This window comes from Sinohyriopsis cumingii, chromosome 17 (genome assembly GCF_028554795.1).
Source record: "Sinohyriopsis cumingii isolate HCF-2022 chromosome 17, ASM2855479v2, whole genome shotgun sequence".
Classification (NCBI taxonomy): domain Eukaryota; kingdom Metazoa; phylum Mollusca; class Bivalvia; order Unionida; family Unionidae; genus Sinohyriopsis; species Sinohyriopsis cumingii.
In genome coordinates this window covers 98,680,997-98,702,608 of record NC_142977.1, presented here as the reverse complement: position 1 = coordinate 98,702,608, position 21,612 = coordinate 98,680,997, and the positions used below count along the sequence as shown (strand labels likewise).

The following is a 21,612-nucleotide window of genomic DNA, read 5'->3' as shown; positions in this document are numbered from 1 at the left end:
TGTTGGAATATACTGCACTGGTGGCCTTGTCATAGAGGTGCTCTATTACTGTGATAAGGTTGGCATTGATGTTGCACAGTCTCATGGTCGCCCACCAGGCTGCATGCATTACCCTGTTAAATGCCTTCTTGAAAGTGAAAAGGAATACTGAAAGGAAATAAAAGAAATAAACAATGAACCAGTACAAGAATTGAGCAGATCATAATTACCCTAACACCAGTTCCTAACAGAGGGATGAAAACAAAGAAGTCCTGTTTCACTGACAAGTTACTCGAAACTCTCAATTTCAATGAAAAGAAACAGAGATACATGAAAATTATGCATGAACTTGGGAGAAAAAAAGCAATAAAGCACAAAAAAGGATACGATATGCAGAAAAATGCTAAAAGACAACTTAAATGATGAAAACATCAAGTGCCCAAGAGACAAGAGAACTGCACAAAGGTCCAAGGGAATGAGATACGATATTCTAATTGTCTGAAGATGACAAAGATATCAAGCTGGGATTATGTTGCTTTTTGTTTTATTCCTCCATTTAATTGGCTCCTTGAACTGGGGACTAGAACCAAGAAATATACAGCAAAGCAAATAAGTATTGAAAATGGTTTTAAAATGAATTGACCACACAATATCCTATGTAAAGTCAACAAGTCTACTCATATCAAACGAAAAGAAGAAAATGAATTGCTTAAAATATACACAAGTTGGCAATTTTGTAAAACAAATAAATAAATGCAAATAATTAATATAAGCAATAAAACATAAGATGCTTAATTTGGTTAGATATCACTCACCTGGCTTTCATCACCTAACTGTGGACCATTTCAATAAGTAGTTATAAGTAGTGTTGCAAAAACAACCTTATATAAAATATCTTCCACTGTTTCTATCATATCAGTTTGGCATATTTTACTACTTAGATAAAAATTAATTCGAAAGATAAAGACATAATTACACACAGATTGCACTTATAGTGGAACTCATCTAAGATCTTGATATAAAGATACAGGTTTAACAAAATTGGTGCGAAATACAGTATATAGTCTCCTCCAAGAACCTCGAGCAATCAGATACAAGATGACATCATTAATATGTACAGATTTCACGTAATATTTTAGAACCAAAGACATTAATGATATAAGCTTATTTATCAAGTCTGAACAAAATCCAATACAAAAATTTGGTCTGCAGAGTTGTAACATGCACAGCCAAAACGATACAAGATGATGTCACATTTGTGTTGGTCTTGCTTGTAACCACTCATAGATTTTGATGATACAAGACTACTTGTAACAAGTTTAATCAACATCTGATCAGAACTAGAGTTACCAGGTCAGAGACTCAGACACATGATAACCTCATTAACATGTGTAGATCGTGCTCATGATCACACTTCCCTGAAACGTTCATCATATAAACCTATTTACTAAGTCTGATTAAAATCCCTATCAAACATTTGTCCCAAAATGGTAACAGGTAATTTGACCAAATCTGCATTTAATTAGGATCTCATTTGATTTTCGTATGTGTTCTGTATGCATTCCATTTGTGTTCCATTTGCATTCCATTCATGATTGCATTTTATCTATCATTTTGTCATATTTGAATGGTTAAAGAAAATTAATCAGATTATAAGTTAATGGTTGTTATTCATCATTTCCTTTCATTTTCACCAATTTTGGTAATATATCATGCAAGCCAACATTTCTCATAAAAATGCATGAACCCCACTCTTAATGAAATGCAGCTGAATTATAGATGATATAAGCTGATAATACAAATCTGCTCAGCTCAGGTCAGAAATAAAGCCTCCAGAGTGATAACACGCAATATGGCCTCCAGAGTGATAACATGCAATATGGCCTCTAGAGTGATAACATGCAATATGGCCTCTAAAGTGATAACACGCAATATGGACTCCAGAGTGATAACACGCAATATGGCCTCCAGAGTGATAACATGTACTATTGCCTCCAGAGTGACAACACGCTCAAGTCAATAAGATATATGATCACCTCATGAATATGAATCTTGATCATTCCTAAACTTGTATGAGATCTTGAAGACACCAGCCCAAATTCCAAGTTTGACTAGAAACACATACAAAATGTGGCTTCAAGAGTGGAAATAAGCTCAGGCAATCAAATGCAAGATGACCTCAACAACATGCATGGATTGCATCCATTACAAAGACTGATATCTGGATGATATAAGCGAATTGCATGTTAATCATAATCAGATAAAAGATGTGGCTTATGAAGTGGTAACAAACTCTGAGTCAATCAGATGCAAGACTGCCTCATTAATATGCATGGAGCTCGTTCAGTATTGAAGTTGTTTCAGTTGTTTATGATATAAGCCCATATTCCAAGTCCAATCAAAATCAGATTAGAAATATGGCCTCCGAAAAGTGATAAAAAGAATATGTTACAGGATGGAAGATGCACATTGAAATCAGAACCATACCGCAAGCACATTTGACCTTTTGATCAGTGACTTAAGCATGCAACAAAAAAAATTGGTTCATGTGTTCTATCTCTTGATGACAAATGAGCCTACTGAAGCCCTTGAGTTTCCTTACCTTGTGTCCCTGGTTCTCAAGGATGGTCTTGGCATCCATTACAGCTCTCTGGCATGCTGGAACTGGCTCGAGATATCCATCGAATGTATAATACCCAATCTTCAACTTGTGTGTTTTCTCATAGATCTATGTAACAGAACAATAACTTTTAATACATACCCATTTAATCTTACATAACTAATTTGGCATTCAATTCAGCTGTTCAATATGTATTTCAATATCACACATATCCTGATTGGAACTGCTTGGGTGTCTACTCTGTCATCCACATGTCAATATTTTTTTCATGCATTGACTATAATTTTATACATCCCAATTAATTTTTAATTTTTTTCATACTGTAATGCTAAACAAAATTGAAAGCATAAAAGAGGGGATAAGTAATAAATACCAAACTGCAATCATTTTGTTCCAAGTCAGGGAAAGAACTCATCTCACATGGCCTATTAAGTTGAGGCCTGACCTACACCATATCAAACACGTTCTTTCTGCCAACTCAGAACAAAACATGTTTGTGTATGTATTGCATTCGAACAATTCTCACTGTCATACCTGTTACCTTTTATCAACAATGACTGAGAAATTACTAATGTCTTCAGCAAATGTTCAAATGTGCAAAGTATAGGAATCTTTTTAAATGAAATTTCCCTCTTCAAAGAACATTTCACTGATAAATGTATACCCATATATACATTAATAATTTCACTGATAAATGTATACCCATAAATACACCAATAAAATCAACCAAAATATCTCAGATATTAAGTTACTGTATAATTAAATCATTTATTTTCGTAAGGGCAGTTTCTTGTTTAACTGAAAATTGCTGATTTGTGAAAAATTCAATTCATGGGAAAATTACAAACAAATGTGTGGCTTTTAGCTAACATCTCATTTATAATCAAGGTTAAGATTTAATAAATCTGCATGAACTTGAATGTATTATTCATTGAATATTGCTTCCAAACACAAGCAATCTGTGTAGTGTTGATCGTAATGAGAATGTTCTTAGATCATGGTAGATTCAAGGATTTGTTTGCTTATCTTGAACTGACTTGCATTGATGTATTATGGTTCAGTAAATAAAAAGTAGTGAACCTTGACAACCTTATTCACATATATTCAAGCAGTCTCTTTTATGGCAGTTGACACAAGTTGTTATCTCTATCTTTCTCTCTCTCTCTCTCTCTCCATGTATGTATGTATAAATGGATGATTTGGATTTTTAACGTAGCTTTAACAATTTTTCAGTCATATTGCTACGATGTCTGCAGTGTGGCAGTTTACAGTGATGTCTATTACGAGGGCATCCTGTCGCAAACATGTAGCATGATGTCCCACCCAGTCACATTATCCTGACACCAGGCGGACCAGTCCTAACACTAATCTCTTAATGCTGAACGCCAAGCAAGGCAGCTGTTAGTACCATTTTTGCAAGTCTTTGGTATGACTCGGCTGGGATCAAACCCACAACCTCCAAGGCGGACGCTCTGACCACTAGGCCACCATGTAGCAAATCAGTACAATATAGGCTATAAAGTGCCAATTAAAGTTAAGTTCCAACCATGTATGGATAAAACATTGCAGAAACTTTAGGAAAGTAAACTCTTTAAAATAAAAGTATTCACGTAGTTCCACAAGAATAAATGATTAAAGCCAAAGTTGTAACACTGTTTTTAAAAGGTACATAAAACAAAAGATAAAAGTGAAAAACATAAAATACTCAAAATACAGGATATAAATTTGTTATATAAACTATTAAAAGTCTAAGTGTTTTTTCTGAACTTATATCATAAAGCTTTTTAACTGAATTCATACATAAATTTTCTGTCTCACAGGGTGGAAGTTGATACACTCAACAATACTCTGTTCCACTTGTTGTGGTCACTGGCAAATTATTGTCCCTGGACGATGTTCACCCTTCAGGAGTTGTGCACGAGTTAGGTATGTGTATCCAAAATGTGATTGGTGCAGTAAAACCTTATCTCTGTAATTAGTGCTATGAGAACTTGAATTCTCCCATGATGGGTCTAAAGTTATAATGCTTGTTTGTAGCGTTTTCATTCCACATATTTTTCTGGTATATGGAACATGCTGATATAAAATATTTATATTTATCATATGCTCATTTTTTCTATGTTAACTTTGCATTGTCAGAATCGTTCAGTATTTTACAATACTGAACTCGCGTGCACCTTCATATTGAACTCATAAAGGAGTTACTTTCTATAGTAAACAAACAATGGACGCAGACGCCAGCATTGTTGATTTGTAAACAAATCATGTACACGCGCAGTAAACGCTTTACGTTTTCGTGATTAAATTTGTTTCTGAATGAACTAATTTAAACAGATGTTTCGTGGATTGCTACATAGCAGCTGCTTTGCCACATTCCGCGTTAACTTTTGATACAATATTTCAGATTTAGACACCAGATTTCATAAAATTGCTGGGTAACTACAAATAACGTGCAAGTGACAAGGCATAAACTGTCACCTTTAGCTGGTAATAAGAATGGCAAAAAACATACTTATAGTTTTACATCCTGAAGTTCCTCAAAATGTACTTTCTCAGTTCTGCAAATCCGAATTACATGAGCCATGTCATAGGTTTTCAATCTTGATTACATATTTCAAAATTATACTGTAATTTCGAATATATTCCAAGTGCGATTACATCCTCCTTAGTGCACTCAAAATGAAATAAGCATTAAATTGCATAGCGTCTTTTTGATAATTGCAATTGAAATACTTCATATTTTTTCCACATTATGATTTCTAACATTCAATGACATTAACAGAAACACATTTGCAGATGTCAATACGTTTCTTCCTAGCTTCTTCAATCCGATGTATTTCATGTGGAATTATCACATATAGATCCAGTCCATAATCATGAAATTTCGTAGAATCGCCACAAATATCAAAATCTATTCATTCCAGATCAAATGGAAAAGTTGTTGCAATGCGCATTCATTCACAATATGACTCCAAATTTCAATTTTAGCTAGACATGCCATTTTCTTTTGAAAGTTATGTCTTGCGCGTGACTAAGTTCAAATTTATCGGGGCGGAGTTATGTGTGCATTAATAATGTTGTTGTGTAATGATGAATTTGCGGTTGTGGTGTAGTGCATTTTTGTTTATATAATTAAGCCTTAGGTGGAGTAAGAAAATGAGCATATAATAAAAAGGTTACTGCATTTATATGGGAAAATATGAACTAGTTTTGTCGGATGGATATACTCCCAAGGTCATGCAGTATCCATCCGTAAAACTCATTCATATTTTCCCATACAAATGCAGTAACCAATAAATACAAAAGTCAGCATGTGGAACCTTGCATTGAATAATATTTCAAGTCAGCATATGGAATCTTCGATTTAATAATATATGAAGTCAGCATTTGGAATCTTCCATTTAATAATATTTCAAGTCAGCATGTGTGACCCATACATATGGTTTAGAAGATAATGTTTTAAATCTTTTGACCTACAAAATGGCACTGGCGAATCCAGCGAAAGTGATACGCTGTGTTGATTGTTTTCATTGGGTCTGTTGGTCATCTGGGCTGCTGCCACCTGACCTAGGTGGCGCTCTAGAGTTTTGTATTTTGCATAGAGTTAGAATTTTAAAGAAAATAATTTCCCAGGATTTCTTCACTGGTTATAATGGCTGTATAATAAAGACTTCGTATATCTTAGGTGTTATTAGAAGAACTTTTAATTCCCTAGATTTTGATGTATGATTGATGGGTGTAATTTAGGTTATAGAATATACAGCTTGGGCTCACTTAAGATGTGCTTGTATAAAACAACTGCTAGCTCCCCATGGTCATTTTCACTTCCTGGGCTTCAGAGGTATATTGTAAAAAAATGAGCCGATAACTTTTTTACTTTTCAGATATTTTGTAATTCGTTCATTACACTTTCAGAAGTTGCTATTACTTTCTTCAGCAAAATTTGTTATCCCTATGTTAATAACTTCTCAAGTTAGTGTAATTTTGATTAACTCTGGTTAATTTGTCAAGCACATGGTGGCATCCATTTTGTTATACCATGTGCTTAGATCATATACAATTTCCACAAGTACAGTATCCAAAGAAATGTCAGCCACATTACATCAAAGTAGCATAGAGATATGCCAACATTATCTCTATTTTGCATGTTACAAATGCAAACAACTTCACCTTACATACGTCACTCTCTGAAAAGTACATAATAACTGGTGAGCGCCCCCTACCAGATTCAAGTTTTTTTCAGTGAAGCTAAATCTCTGAGATAAAAACAAGAGAAGATTGACTCTGCATGCCAGCCAACAGCTTATACTATAACCTGGACTGAAACATTATGTTCAAGCGTGTGGCTCACAGAGATTGCTGTAATCTCATAAACAGTAATCAGGTGACTCTGATCTTGTGAGACCTCTGAGTACACAGAGCGTATAACCCATTTCTGTAAAGGTTTTAGAGGTGATATCCTGTTTCCTAGCTTTCACTGGAAGAAAGAGGCGCTAGTACATGTCATGATTAGTCCGTGCGTTTCAAGTAGTGCTAGAGTACGTGAACAGGATCTTACATGGACGCTGCTCTCTACCTGTCAATGGAAGAGAGCGAGCGAATGATGACTCCTTGATTGCTGACAGGCAGTAACCTATTTTTGGCTAAAAAGCTTAGTTGTATCATGAGGACCATCAAACCATCTAATCTGAACTGAAGATAATTCAGCTCGGCACTCAGAGGGATGATGTTTCTGATATGGTGCCACTCCTTGAAATCATCGCATTTTCCCTCCTAGGCCTTTAGAGTGGAAAGCCTTCGACTCTCAAGATTCTCTCCACAATTGAAGGTGTAAATTGTTTGTCTCACAAGGATGTCTGGACAACAGCCATGCTTGAAGAAGAAGATGGAACACCCATGACCATGGTTGCTTGAGAAGGTTCGGGTTGGCCAAAATCTTCCTTGGCAGATTGATCGAGGAGATCTGTAAGCAAGAACTTGTCATATATGAGAGGGACTATCAAAATCATCTTGCATTTCTGACCCTGTAACTTCTGAATTATTTTTGGTAGCAAGACCGTGGGTTGGTAGGCAAATGCCCACAACCCTTCCCAAATGATTGACAAGAGCATCCATGGCCCAAGCTTCCGAGTCTGGAACTGGACAGACAAAGGAGGGCACATTGTGATTCCACCTTGTCACAAAATGATCGATCATCAGGGCAGATCCAAATAAAGACCAATGGATGGAGAGGCCATTCTGTGTCAAGGAATTGACTTTTGCTTGATCGAGTGTCGGCCAGGGCATTGGGTCTGCCGGGAATATGTCTGATTTGTACACTGATATGGAGATTGTCGCACGAATGTAGAAAATGCCAAATCAGAACACACATGTTGATTGCTTTGGTGCCCTCCTGTTTAAGGAGGCAAGTCACCACCAGAGCAGCCTGACATTAGATCCTTCCACAAGTGAAAGGCACTGATGACACCCTTCATTTCTAAAATGTTGATGTGAAGAGGCCACTCCCACTGGCTTCCATGTGCCGCTGTCAGTAGTCTTTGCGCAATCTCAACTGCCCTGCCTATTTTTGAAAGGGTCACAACATCTCATATATTAGAAAGGCATCCATCTCCAGTTCTGACGGTATTTCCATGAAGATGGAAAAGGAGGAAAGGTGATGAGGCTGGATAAATGAAATCCGAAGCCCCTCAAAAATGACCTGGATCACCAATCGTTCTGAGGAAATAGGGTGCTCCAGTGAGCATGAAATCACAGGAGTTGGCCACTCACAGGTAGGATATCTGCAGGTGGTGAGGAGGGTATGTCAATATTTAGAGTTAGGAGGCTTGAAGGTGGCAAAATTTGGTTTCTTATCCCTCTGTATAGTTGCCCAACAGCTCGGTTACACTGTGGCCTCCTGGCACTGGGCTGGGATCTATTTAAATGAAACGATCCCTTGTCCCTAGACTGCTTATCATCCCTCTGCATTGGCAGGGCCTTATTGTTTCAAAACGCGTGTGTGGGTAGAGTGGCCAGTTGGAGGGGGCAGTTCCTGAGCTGCCTGACTCTGACTTTCTTCAATTCTTCCTTCAAAAAAGCAATATAGACCCAAATGTGGTCAAGCCGGGTATGATGAGACTTGAGCGAAATGGACCACAGACATGTGTCATGTCATACTTGGTCTAAATTGCCTGAAGCAGTCAATGCAATGGCCATAGTATGATGATCTGCATAGCTAATGACTCTAGCAATCGTGGCTGTCACCTTTCAAGCATGGTTATTACCGTGTTTCTCCACAAGTCAGATTACCAGGTTTCTCCACAAGTCAGAAAATTGCCAATGAGGCTAAATCTAACATTCAAGATTTAGCAACTATGTCATGGAATAGCTTTGACATGGCATGGAACACATTTTGTCCACTTTATAAAACAGTAGAGCGGACATATGAATGTCTGCTAGGTTTTGGTCAAGGGCCAGATCGATCAGCATTGAAGGTGTCTGAGTTTTGTACCAGTGAGATGAGAATGTCTTGGCTTTCTGAAAATAACGCCTTCGAATTCCCTGGGTCACCAATTCTGCCCAAAAGCAGGTCACTGATCTCCTTAATTAAGTTGATTGGAGCAAGGATCCACAAGGATGACATCTCTTATTCATCACAATCTACTGATGCCTTAACTTTATAGTCTTAAGTAGTGGTAGAGGGTGGATGGCATTCTGAAGTTGCAAACACCCTATACATTTTATCGACTGGTGCCTTGAGGCTAATTTCAGTCCGTTCCATGGTCGTATCTGAATACAGTTCATTTGAAGGAGCTTCATCAAAGTCACTGTTTACCGAGTCCTAATGTGGTTCCACTTACAGCTCTGGTTAAGTCAAACCAAATGGCATCGTTGACTCAATTCCGTTCACTTTTAAAAAGTCACCAACTCTCCCATATGGGTTAGCAGTGAACCTATGGAAGTCTAGCACTGCCGGAATAGGTGGCTTGTTAGCCAGGCTTATGGTTGGCCTGGATGCTTGCAGTATAGAAGACGGTCCAGCTATCACTGGTACCGGCCGCTCCAAGGGTTTGGCTGGATGGACAGATTTTTCACTGAAATCTCCGTAATAGCAAGGGTATGTTGCCAATGGTATGAATACACAGAAGGATATGTCACTAAGATCCCGGTAAATCCTAGTCGCATAGACCATTTTATTAAAAAGGTTCTTATGCAGGTACGGCTGGACAGCTGGTGACAGCAAGGCTGTAATATGAACTGAATCCAATGGATCCAGTACAAACCCCATGCATCCAGACTTACAGGAGCTATGCTTGAACATGCAGGGGCACTAACGCCCACTGGGCAGCCTAAAACTGGGGGACACTCAGCCAATGGGTCAGAAAAAAGTGTGGAAGTAAGACAGGGAAATAAAGATAATATATGACCTGATATCACTAATTGCACCATTTCCTGGACCAGATGATGCAATTGTTCAAAATCAAACAGTTGTACCATCTCAACATTATACTCCTACCCTGTCACTTATGTTACTGTGGCTGACACTTGCAAGCGATGAACTTTACACTCGTAATGGAGGTTGACTCTGGGTGTATACTGAGGGCATCAGTGTTATCTTTCCTTGACATATTCTGTATTTCCTTCCCTTTTGCTGCCTTCTGGACTAATGTAGCCCAGACTCCCTGTGTCCACGTATTATGCTGCATGACACAGATGATGTAAACTTCGTACATACAATACTAGCGTCCTGGTTGTCTTCCTTTGCTTTGAACTTCTTGCATTTCATTCATTTACTTGACATTTCAGCTGAAAACAACACAAGAAGAGATAAACAAAGCATAAATTAGTAATCAGCATGTTACTAAGTCGCAAATGCCACCTCCGTTATCAATGAAGCAAGCGAACATAATCAGTGTCACGTTAACTCACTCCATATTTACAGTTGGGTGGTCCCGTTTTAACACTAGATGGCTTGGATTGTCAGAGGTAAAATGTACAGTCCAGTAGTGAAGCTAGAGAACTGGCAACACCTGTTGGTGGCAAGGGTGAGGTAATAGGCATGAGTTATTGCTCTTTGTCCATAAGAAAAAGAAAAAGACGATTTTGGTATTTTAGTAGGGTTCGATTTGCAAGGCAGAAGGCTGCTATCCCTAACATTAATGTTATTGGGGAATGTATTTGAAGAAGAAAATTGATTATTAGCATAGCTGTTTTCATTAACTTTAATGTAATAGGCATTTAATCAAATTATGTAACCATGAAGGAGAGGGCAAATGAAGGTTAGAGTGGTCATATTAACCGTTACAGTCCATAGGCGTGCATACAAAATATAACATGTTAATTGATACATCAATTTAAAAATTTTACGTAGTTAACCAAATTATCAAATGAAGGCAAAAAAAGTCTCATTAACTGTCACGGTCTGCAGGCTTGCACAGAAAATATAACATTAATTAATTAAAAATCAGAACAGGTTAATTGATTTTTTTAAAAATTTAATAAGGTCTTTCCATATTTACCAATAAATCTGATTACGTGTAATGCAGGAATGTTCTAGTATATAATATTTTCATCACATAATTTTTGACATAGATAAATTTAAGCTCAAGTTAAATCTCTTGCATAATTTGCCCCAAACTGTAAGCTCATTCAAATTTTGTGATTAACAATGAATTGCCACTGACCTCTGTTCTAAAGGGGATGGGTGGCACGGTAGGATCCAGGTCAAACATATCGTCACACAGGAGTGCTTTCATGGCGATTACAAGGCTTGTCACATCTCGAGCCATGGGACCAGTAGTGGCATTAACTGTTAAGAGAATACAAATCTAACATCACCAATTATCATCTGAAATCTACAAAGTTGTAAACATGATGCAAAGCAATCTATACTCAACAAACCTAATGATAATTCAGTAAAAAAAATAATGATTAGTTTCAAACATTGCATTTGTTTCTATTTAACGTGGCAGGAAAATTTTAGTGCCACTTGAAAAAATAATAGACTGGAGGCATATTGATAGTTATATGATTATGAATGAACTAAAACCAGTCTTGAGAGATTACCCCCTCTGCCAATTACTCCATGCAAATAAGAATATGGTCTCAAAATACAGGTGGTCTCCCACAGCAGTAGTCTATTTCAAGTCAGGTTTTGCTATATATATATATATATATATATATATATATATATATATATATATATATATATATATATATATATATGTGTGTGTGTGTGTGTGTGTGTGTGTGTGTGTGTGTGTTACTAATACCTATATAGAAATAAAACATAAAATATCACCATTCATATTACATTCTAGTGCATGCTAATACAATATGATCGGGAATACTTTATTTCAAGTCATTCAAATGAACATTTTTTTTCCACTATGGTTCATCTCATGTTCATCTACAGTGACAATTGATGCCAAATGAACAAAACTGGACTTTTCAGATATATATTGGGCTAACGTTTTTAGACATGCATAATGTACATCAGGCTATATTCCCATAATCAAACTTTTGACCTTCCGATATTGTGCTTTCTTGCTTCAAAGTCTTAATTTCACACTGGTGGCTGTTAGCCATTATTATAAGAATTAGATTTTTGTATAATTCACTATATTTTTACTTAAGACAGATTGATCCCAAACAGAATAAAAAATATTTTTTTAACAAACATTTTTTGATAATACTAACCCAATCATAATACATTAGGAGTATATATCTTACGAAAGAAATCCAGCCCACCCAAGCTATATATGTTTACCTAGATGGAAGTCAAACTAATGTGGTCTTCTCTGATAGAGGGAATGACACAAAGTCCAATCAATCACCAATTTCTATGATCTTAAGCTTACAGGAATGTAAATACACCGAAGGTTTAGGTAGGTGTGCATATATTATGATAAGTGATGTATTCTCCAAAGCAGATTTTACTCAAATAATTGGTTTCATCTTGAAAATATGGTACTCGGTCATAATAAGTTTGGTGAATTGGTCAAAAGTAAATGACATTATACTCCCTTATTCCAGAGATTTTAATGTCTCCAGTCTCCTAACATATACAAAGCAGCTTACAGTCTTTACTGCAATATGAGTAAGTGTCAGCACATGGTTGAGTGCATGTAAGCAATTTTAAGAAACTCTTTTCACTCCTGCAAATTTAGAAGAAACAGAGTAACCCAAATCATTATTAGAATGATGAACAATTTAACTGGGTGGTTAATTTGTTGACCTGCTGATATACGTCCTACCAGGTCGAATTGAGATCAATGAGATAACAGATCTCCGAGGTGAGAGTTTACGAATATCATATCCAACCTTCATCCCTTGGCCTGGATGATGTATCTGAGATAGAGGAATGATATTATGGTGGCTAACTTGTCCTTCACGAGCCCCATGGAATAAGTTAATTTTTAAGGGTCAGAGATATCTTCTGCTTACACTGTGAGAAAACATTTTTAATTTCCCCTTTTAATTTCCCCTAATAGGTTTTCTGAGTTGTGGGCCATCTTGACCAAGTAATTATGTCCACCATTTTTCTGGAAAACTGTTCTCATGGGCTGTTTGATATGAGCCAGGCATGCAGGTTCAAAACATTCTGAATTTGGATGGAGTTGAGAAGATATGATCATCCAATAAACATGTGCTGCTTGCAACTCTCGCTTCTGACGGAACCTGCATGAACAACTGTAACAGCAGACAAGGGGAATGCTTCACTGTCTTGGGAACTTCCACCATTAGGTTAAGGAGATAGTTGATCCATTATTGTTACCACTTGAGAAATTATTTAGAATTAGTAATCTGCTCGGACTCACTTAATTTCTGAAAGATATTGGGAATCTGAGGGATCATGGAAAAGAATGTTTGTTAAGAAAATTTCAATTTGGGGAAAGTGCATTGGCTGTCAAGTCTTTGGCATCTGTGGCTGGCATGATGAGATTCAGGAGCTTGACATCCTGCCTTCTCACAAGAGGTCCAAAATGGTTTGACCCCAGTGGATAGGTTCAAATGAAGACCAAGGAGTGAAAAGTTCATACAGATTGGGTCTGCTAATAATGTCAGTATGATGAGTCCTCAATGAACTTGAGCCTGTCTGGTAAGAAGCAGACTTGAATGTATGAAGGAAGAGGTCTGGAGACTTGCTTCTTCCATGACTACTAATGCAATTGACATCTGAGGTGACATAAAAAAATGAGAGCACCCTTTCCATGTAATATCTGCAGTGTTCAAAATGCAGTCACTATATCATTCATTTCCAGGGGGTTGATATGCTTTGAGCATTTCTTAAGAGGCCCAAAACTACTTACCTGAAATGAAGACAGGAGGCAACTACCATGGCAAGAGGTGTTGGCATCTATGCTAATATTGATTTCCTGCAGCAAGATATCCACTGTGAGTCAACAGAGGTCATTCCACTTGATGCGATGGAACATCATACAGTCCAAAACCGTCATCATTCTTTCTGATAGGCAAAACGTTCTCTGCCAAAGAGATAGGCAGGTGGTCTGCGGGGTTCTTACGTACCAGAAGCACAGAGCAAAAGAGTTCATGGAGGCATTGAAGTAAAGAGTTTCCCAGGCTAAGATATGACATGTCTGTCAAAATTCCAACTAGATACCACTGAGATGATCCTCATGGAACATTCTAGGGAAAGAATAACTTAAAGCTAGCAATGTTCAAACCAACTGAGACAGAATGAGAAAGCACTGCCCTTGTATACAAGATATTTGAGATGAAGACAGAGCAAAACATGGAATTTTATATTTTACTACCATGAGATTCTCACCCTGTGCTGTAAGCCTATATATTTTCCTCCTGAATATAATTGGAGACCAATATAAGGGTACCTGTACTAAACTCATTGATCAAAAGATGCATGTTAAGGTAGCTTCAATTGAAATAAATCTGCAGTAAGATTTCAGCAAGGTTGTATTGGGAAGGAACTTGACATGTCTTTTTGAGAGAAAAGTATTTCATTCAAGCAAGAACAACAGGTCCTTTGGTCAAGGTCTCTCTGATTTCATGGCAAAGTGTTTAAGGTTTACTCACCCCCACCCCATCCCACCCACACTCCATCCCACTGGAATATCAGGAAAGGTCAGTACGGACATGCACTGTTTTCAGTGAGGTTGCTGGGAAGAAACAGGTTCAAAACGTAGGGAGTGGGAGGGGTGAAAAATAACTAATTATTTAATACTTACCTGCTATTATTACTTCACTCCATCTTATCATTTGACAACCTTTCTTAAAAACTGATCCTGGCAACATTTCATATGAGGTGAAGGTGGATAATTTGTGGACTGTTGTGCAAGAAGGATCCTTTGTGCTGCAAATGGAACTCCCCTCAGAAAAAGTGATTGAAAAGATTGGTGGACAACTACAGTTAGGACCACAGGGGAGTTATAAGGATAAGCCATGACTTAGAAGTCCTTATTCCGTGAAGAAACTGAGGATTATTCTGAAAGACGGGAAGGTGTAGGCACACAGTCAGTTCTACCCTAGATCGAATGTGGCCACCGCCCATGCACTTTTGAATAGAACAAGAGAGATATAACTTGGGAGCTTGTTCAGCTTTGTTGCAAACAAGTCCACCACTAGCTTTTCCCACAGATGAAGTGTCTTGGCTCTTGACTGGAGTAATGAGTGAGTAATGCTTGTCCCAGTCTGGATAGTCTGTCATTCAAAATATTTATTTCGACTTGAATGTGGTAGACTATGACTGATCTCCGAAGACCAATGAAGGAGGTTCCAAACTTCCAAGAAGAGAGAATGGCCATAGTGCCCCCTTGACACCTAAAATACACTTTGACGTGCTGTCCATAAAATCCACGATGAAGTGATGACTGATGTGTTTGATTAACAATTGCTGAGCTAGAAAATCAGCCTGCACTTCCGGGTTGTTGATTCTTCCTGAGAATACATGCCCTGTAGGACCACTATGAGAGCTGAAACTCATCCTGAAGTAGAAAACTTTCTACCAGGGCAAACCAATGACTTATAAGCTCTTATGCTGCTAAAGCAAGATCAGCCAAAAGACATGGTGAATGTCTCTTTTTAGCTTGGGAGGTCTGGATTTGCAAGGTAGTGAATGTAGTCCAAACAATATGATCCAGTAATGAATCTGAAAAGAAACAATAAAACTGCTGCTAAAGTACCCTGTTATTTAGTACCAAAATATCAACTTTCATGACACAAAATTTGCAATCTGAACTAAATACTTACTGAGGGTCTGCCCTTGCCCAAGCTCATGGGTTCCTTTGACACTGAAATTGTATGAACATTAATCAAGCACGAAGAGGCTGCATAACTTTCATGATAACGTGAAAACAGTATATTGAAACAATGTCAAGTTACGTTGTTATTATTGATTGTTTGTAAAAGAGCAGTTTTCCTGAAGGTTACCTAACAAAACATGAGGTACTATACAAGTCGGCCTGATATCGTTCACCTGGGTAGTGACATATGTGAATGTGAATTAATTGGCACATGTATTGAGTTACTGTAAATGGGAAAGTAAAGCCTGAATACACAGTTGCTATACTGGCTATTAGTAGTGGCATCATTTATCTTCTTTCCTTGATCACATATAGGATCATCTTCTCTACATAAAATGGACAATGCAACCAGCATTATATTCTGCTGGTTCCTTGGAGACAAGGACCCAATTCAAAACTCACACAGTTTTCATTGCCCCAACTTTAAAGTATATAAATTTACCTCCCATTACAAGGGTGTTAATCTGTGCAGTCAGCAAGGATTCCTGGGTATGTCTTTACCCCAAATATAGCCCTGCCTCACGAGTCATAACCTGGAAACCATTGTGATCGCTATGCCAGGGAGGTGAGGTTGCACTATACTAAGGCACTGGACTTGTAGTTTGCAGGTTAAAGTCCCTCTACCTGATTTACCTGGTTCAACTACTGATTTTCTCAGAATTTTTTCAATGGCCATGTTTTTTTTTGCTCTTAGTGATTCAGTTTGGAAGTGTTTATTCTTTTTATTTTATTTATGAAAAGCTATAAGTACAAGTAAGGTGTAACAAAATAGTATGTACTGCTGTAGTCAAGCTGGAAGATGTATATTTAAAAGTCCAGAATTGTGATTCAAGACTGAGGTAGTAACGATAAACATCGTGTTCAACTCAAAAGTTTGTAAACTTTAACCTTAATGATCGTCAGTACAGTTTCACAAACTGCAGTTCCAAACACTACAAAGCTGAACAGCTTCTTGATGTCTCTCAACCTGATGCAATCCTTAAAGAAAAAAAAAGCGGAAGTGATGGCAATCATCTTTCCCAGCATGTGACATACTCAAATTGACATATGATGTTCATTAGATGTAATTTTTTGCTCTTCCTGCTTTTTTCCACAAGAACCTGAATATTCCACTTTATTCTTCTGTACTATTAAAACTTTTTAAGAGGTTTATTGTCTCTTTCATCCTGAACACTCACTTGTTATACGCCATTTTAAAAAAAAACAACAAAACAATAGCTTTATCGTGCAGACGTTTCGCAACACAACATATGTGGAGTTTAAAGCATATGAGGTATTCCAGTAAAGTCAGTCAGGTTCCCTGACCAATTCCACTTAATCTAGTATGAAACCCAGATCCGAATCAAACACAGATAAGCCACTATCCATATTTTACCACAGAAAATTTCATTTCTGTAATTTGTGCTTTTATTCCGTATGTCCATATTCTAAGGGTAATTTCCGTAAGTCTCATGGAAAAACCGTAATAGAGACTTGAATGTGGAGTCAAATTTCAAATAAGGATATATTCTCGGATTATACTATTGTGTTCCAACAAAAAAATCTGTTGGTACATCACCACTACACATGCCACCACAGGCACGTCAAGACTTTCAGCATTTCATTTAATTAGGATTTGCAATAAAGCCTATTCAGAACTTTAATCACTAGGACTTGTGTCTGTAATTCTAGGATATTTGGGATTTAATTTGTAATACTGTAAGCTCCCTTATTTAACATTTTCACTTTGTGTTCCAGGAAAATAAATTATTTGTTTAATTTTACAATGCTTGTTGCTTTTCATTCTTTTATATTACTTGTTTTAAATCATAGAGTTTTGATAATATCATCTTACAGACCAAGATTGATCCAAATCTGATCAAAAATGAAGCCTCAAGAGTCTTTGCCAGCTAGTGTTTACAGACAGTTGAACAACACAGACAACAACAGTTGAACAGCATAGACAGGGTCATACCAAACACTCACTTGATCTAACAGCCAGATGAGCTAAAAATGATTGAAACAGAGTCTACAGTAAGTGATGAAAATATAATTGTTTACTGAAAATTTAAGTGGCTAAGTAGAGATACTTTTCTGCCATCAAAGAGTTTACTGTATAAATCACAATATATTACAAATAACAATAACCTTTGATAGTGGGAAACGTTATTTCGATGTGATTGGGCTAAAATGGAAGGTACAATGTAAATTCTGTTAACAGAAAGGACTACAATTAACACTGACAGTGTGAAGGGACATAAACTCCTCCTTTTGAATGATTTGTACTTAAATGTAGTGGTTACTTGTACCATGATAACATCAGAAGACCAGGAAATCCAAATTATAGAAAACGTTCATTTACACATAAAAAAAAACACTGGCATTAAATATAGCAGTGAACATGACATCTCAACTTCACCACAGCATACCTAAGCCTTCCATATGTGGGTTTCAGCCCACACACTCCACACATGTGGCATGGTATGCGAATGCTGCCCCCTATGTCAGAGCCAAAGCCTAACGGGGATCCTTTGGCCCCTATAATACATCCCTCTCCACCTGATGACCCTCCAGGCCCCCTGGTTCGGTCATGGGGATTCACAGTCTGGCCATAAATTGGGTTTGAACACTCATAACTGAAAAAATAAACAAAATATACTTATTTTTTATGAGGCTGACAAATCTTTCTATAAACCAAAATCCAAAGTCAAGAACTGCATTGTTAAGAGTTTTAAATCCTAAAACAAAATTCCCTTTTAACAGTGTTAATATTAGACAACATGCTTGCAAACTATAAACAATAAAGCTGCAGAGCAAAAGTTTAAGGTCAGCATTTATTGTATTGTACAACATGCTGAATGCTTGGAATCAAAGAAATAAAAATGATTTAAATTAATTATTCAGATTTTCTTTTCCATTTACAAAGATCAATTTTGGATGCCAAATCAAAATGAAGGTAAGAACAGATGAAAGGTGAGCAGACATATGGAGAAACTTATCAGACACAATAAACAAGAGGCTCAGGTGCACCTCATATCACTTACATATACGTACATACCATAACACTGTATAATTTCAAAATGCAGGCTTATGTAGCATTGTAAGATCATGGCCTAAATAAACCACCTTTCTAACTTTATATCAATCTCATCTGTTCAACTTTAATCCAATCAAATTCTTTCAAAAGATAAGGCATAATTTATATGAAATCATCAAAAAATCGTGTAAAGTTTACAAACAGAACTTTAATTGTGATCTACTGATTCATATGGCTTTCACACAAATTTAATTTATAATTCAAATGTTTTGTGGGGGTTGTTGTTGTTGTTAAAGCTATTTAGTTCTTTATTTCTAGTAATGAAAGAAAGTGTTTCAGGAGAAAAGATTATTATGGTAGGTTTCTGAAAAACCAGCTACAAATACGTTTGTGAGTAACAGTATATGTAATAAAAAAAATCAGTAATAATGCTAATCGGATGATTTATATTAGCAACAGTAAAACTCTATTTCATGTAACATTTAAACTTCTTTCCAAACATTACAAAATTTGAAATATGCCAAATTAGTTTTAAGAAATATTTTTTCGGCATTTATTTTATACATTTTCACATGTTTATCATGTGAAGTTTATTTTTATTCTAGCAAAATCAATATTAGGAAAAAAACCATAGTTGCTTGCAAACAAATATCTATAATTATCCGAAGAAAATTTGATTTTTAATTACACCACTGTACGTAGTTCTTGCTTGCCTACAAATGTTCATTTTCTTTAACAATATTTCATTATTTTTTTAATTCTGTCACTATAAATTACAAATAAAGTATTTATTTCCCAAAGCTGCACTATTTTGTTAGTTTTTATAAACAGTTCTTTTAAAATGTACACATCTGGTATTCTACAAGTGCTTTGCAAACTTTCAGTAGAAGAGGAAGTACTGTATAACCCAAAGCTGTGTCTCAGTTATAGTCAGTATCATTGGTTACTTCCTTGTGTTGATGTAGAAGGGAAGGGAAAAAGTGTGTGTGTGTTTGGATTTTTAACGTAGCTTTAAAAAAATTTCAGTCATATCGCTATGAAGTCTGCATTGTGGCAGTGTATTGTGATGTCTAACACTGAGGCATCATGCTGCAGACATATAGCATCATGTCCCACTCAGACACATTATCCTGACACCAGGCCCACCAGTCCTAACACTAACCTCTTAATGCTGAGCGCCAAGCAAGGCAACTGCCTGTACCATTTTATAAGACTTTGGTATGACTTGGCTGGGGTTTGAACCCATGACCTCGAAGTTTGATTTAAATGGGATCAGAATTATGGCTTCCATAGGGATCACACACTTTTAGGCACAAAATATCCATGTATTTTCCAGGTTTTCTGCTGGAAGAAATTTATTTTATCAAGGTCTGCCTATGACACATACTGAACAGAAACAAAACAATTGTGACTTAAAGTCAATTTTTGGACCCTTTAACCTAATTATGAACTAAAGCTTGACAATACAAACCCGTTTGTTTGTCCCCCCCCCCACCGATTTAAATAATCGAAACCTTTAATGTGATAAAAAGTGCAAGGAACTTAGTCAATTCATTCATTGATTTATAGTTTCTAACTTGACTGTGAGTAGAGTGGCCCTAACACCGTGATCGTCTGCGAGTTTCATGCTTAACGGACGTTTTCAATGTAATAGACGGACATGCTCGGATCCATTTCCAATTCCTGGACAAGTCTATTTTCAGCAAAGGGGTGTCTCACGACTATAGATGTACATAAATAAGTCGTCTGCTTCCGATATTTACAGTGTTGAATCAAGCAAAGAAAAATAATGACAACAAATTTGCTTTTCACGTGGATTTAACAAGCGGATTAATTTCTATATTCATGTGTGCAGAGGGATATAATTCCTAACTCTCAACGTAACGGCAATTTAAGAAATTATCCGGAAGTTGCCGAACAGGATGAACTACGTCATTATGTTGTCTGATGGAAATAAACTTGCCTATAGTGTAAGCAATATGGCTCCTTGTTAGTATGGAAAGTCCGTTAAGCATGAAAGGGTGCAAGGGATGCCGGCATTATTGCCATTCTGGTCACAGTCACGTTAGAAATTATAAATCAATGATTAAATTGACTTTGTTCTATGACTTTTTATCACATTAAACGTTTTCGTTCTTGAAATCGATAGGGGGTACAAACAAACGGGGATGTATAGTCAGACTATAAACAACAGAATGCATCACAGGAAACAAGACAGTGTAATTATTAAAATTCATCTAAATTTGCATGTAACCCATTTTAAATAACAGAATAAAAATGTTAACTTTACTGTCTAGCAGATATATGTTGGTCTGAAGAAAGAATTTAGGAGTTGTTTTAAATTTCGACAAAATGCCCTTAGAAATTATACACCTATGCATAAAACGAATGGTTGAATATTTTATTTATAAACCTACTGATGTAGGTTTCAGTAAATAATTTTTTTTCACTTATTCTAGGTACAGGCAAGTTGCAACAGATTCTTTACTCTGTGATCATTTTACTCAGTATAGTATACATGTCCACTACACCTGTGTTCTTACTAACAAGCCATGGACATTTGAAGCATATTAAACCTGTTATCTTCACCTAAACATTTATTTCATGCTCTGAACCCATTTTAGTATCAAGTTTGCATTGGCTGCCACTGTAGAAAGCAAAATCAGCTTCCATTGCAAAATGCATAATTAGACAAAATTCAAAATTGTCAAATTTAGATGTTAATTAGTGTTGATCTT

The 21,612-nt window shown here is 36.6% G+C and overlaps 1 protein-coding gene across 2 annotated transcripts in view; it reads right to left on the bottom strand.

Moving 5' to 3' along the window:
• Window positions 1-21,612, bottom strand: part of LOC149779518 (fatty-acid amide hydrolase 1-like) — a 126,018-nt gene that overhangs the window by 41,877 nt on the left and 62,529 nt on the right. For both annotated transcript variants that reach the window (XM_089940230.1, XM_089940231.1), the window contains exons 8-11: window positions 18,267-18,473; window positions 15,806-15,846; window positions 11,263-11,387; window positions 2,582-2,707 (exon numbers count right to left, since the gene is read on the bottom strand). In XM_089940230.1, the coding sequence (XP_089796356.1) occupies window positions 2,582-2,707; window positions 11,263-11,387; window positions 15,806-15,846; window positions 18,267-18,473 (499 nt within the window). The remainder of the gene's footprint in view (window positions 1-2,581; window positions 2,708-11,262; window positions 11,388-15,805; window positions 15,847-18,266; window positions 18,474-21,612) is intronic.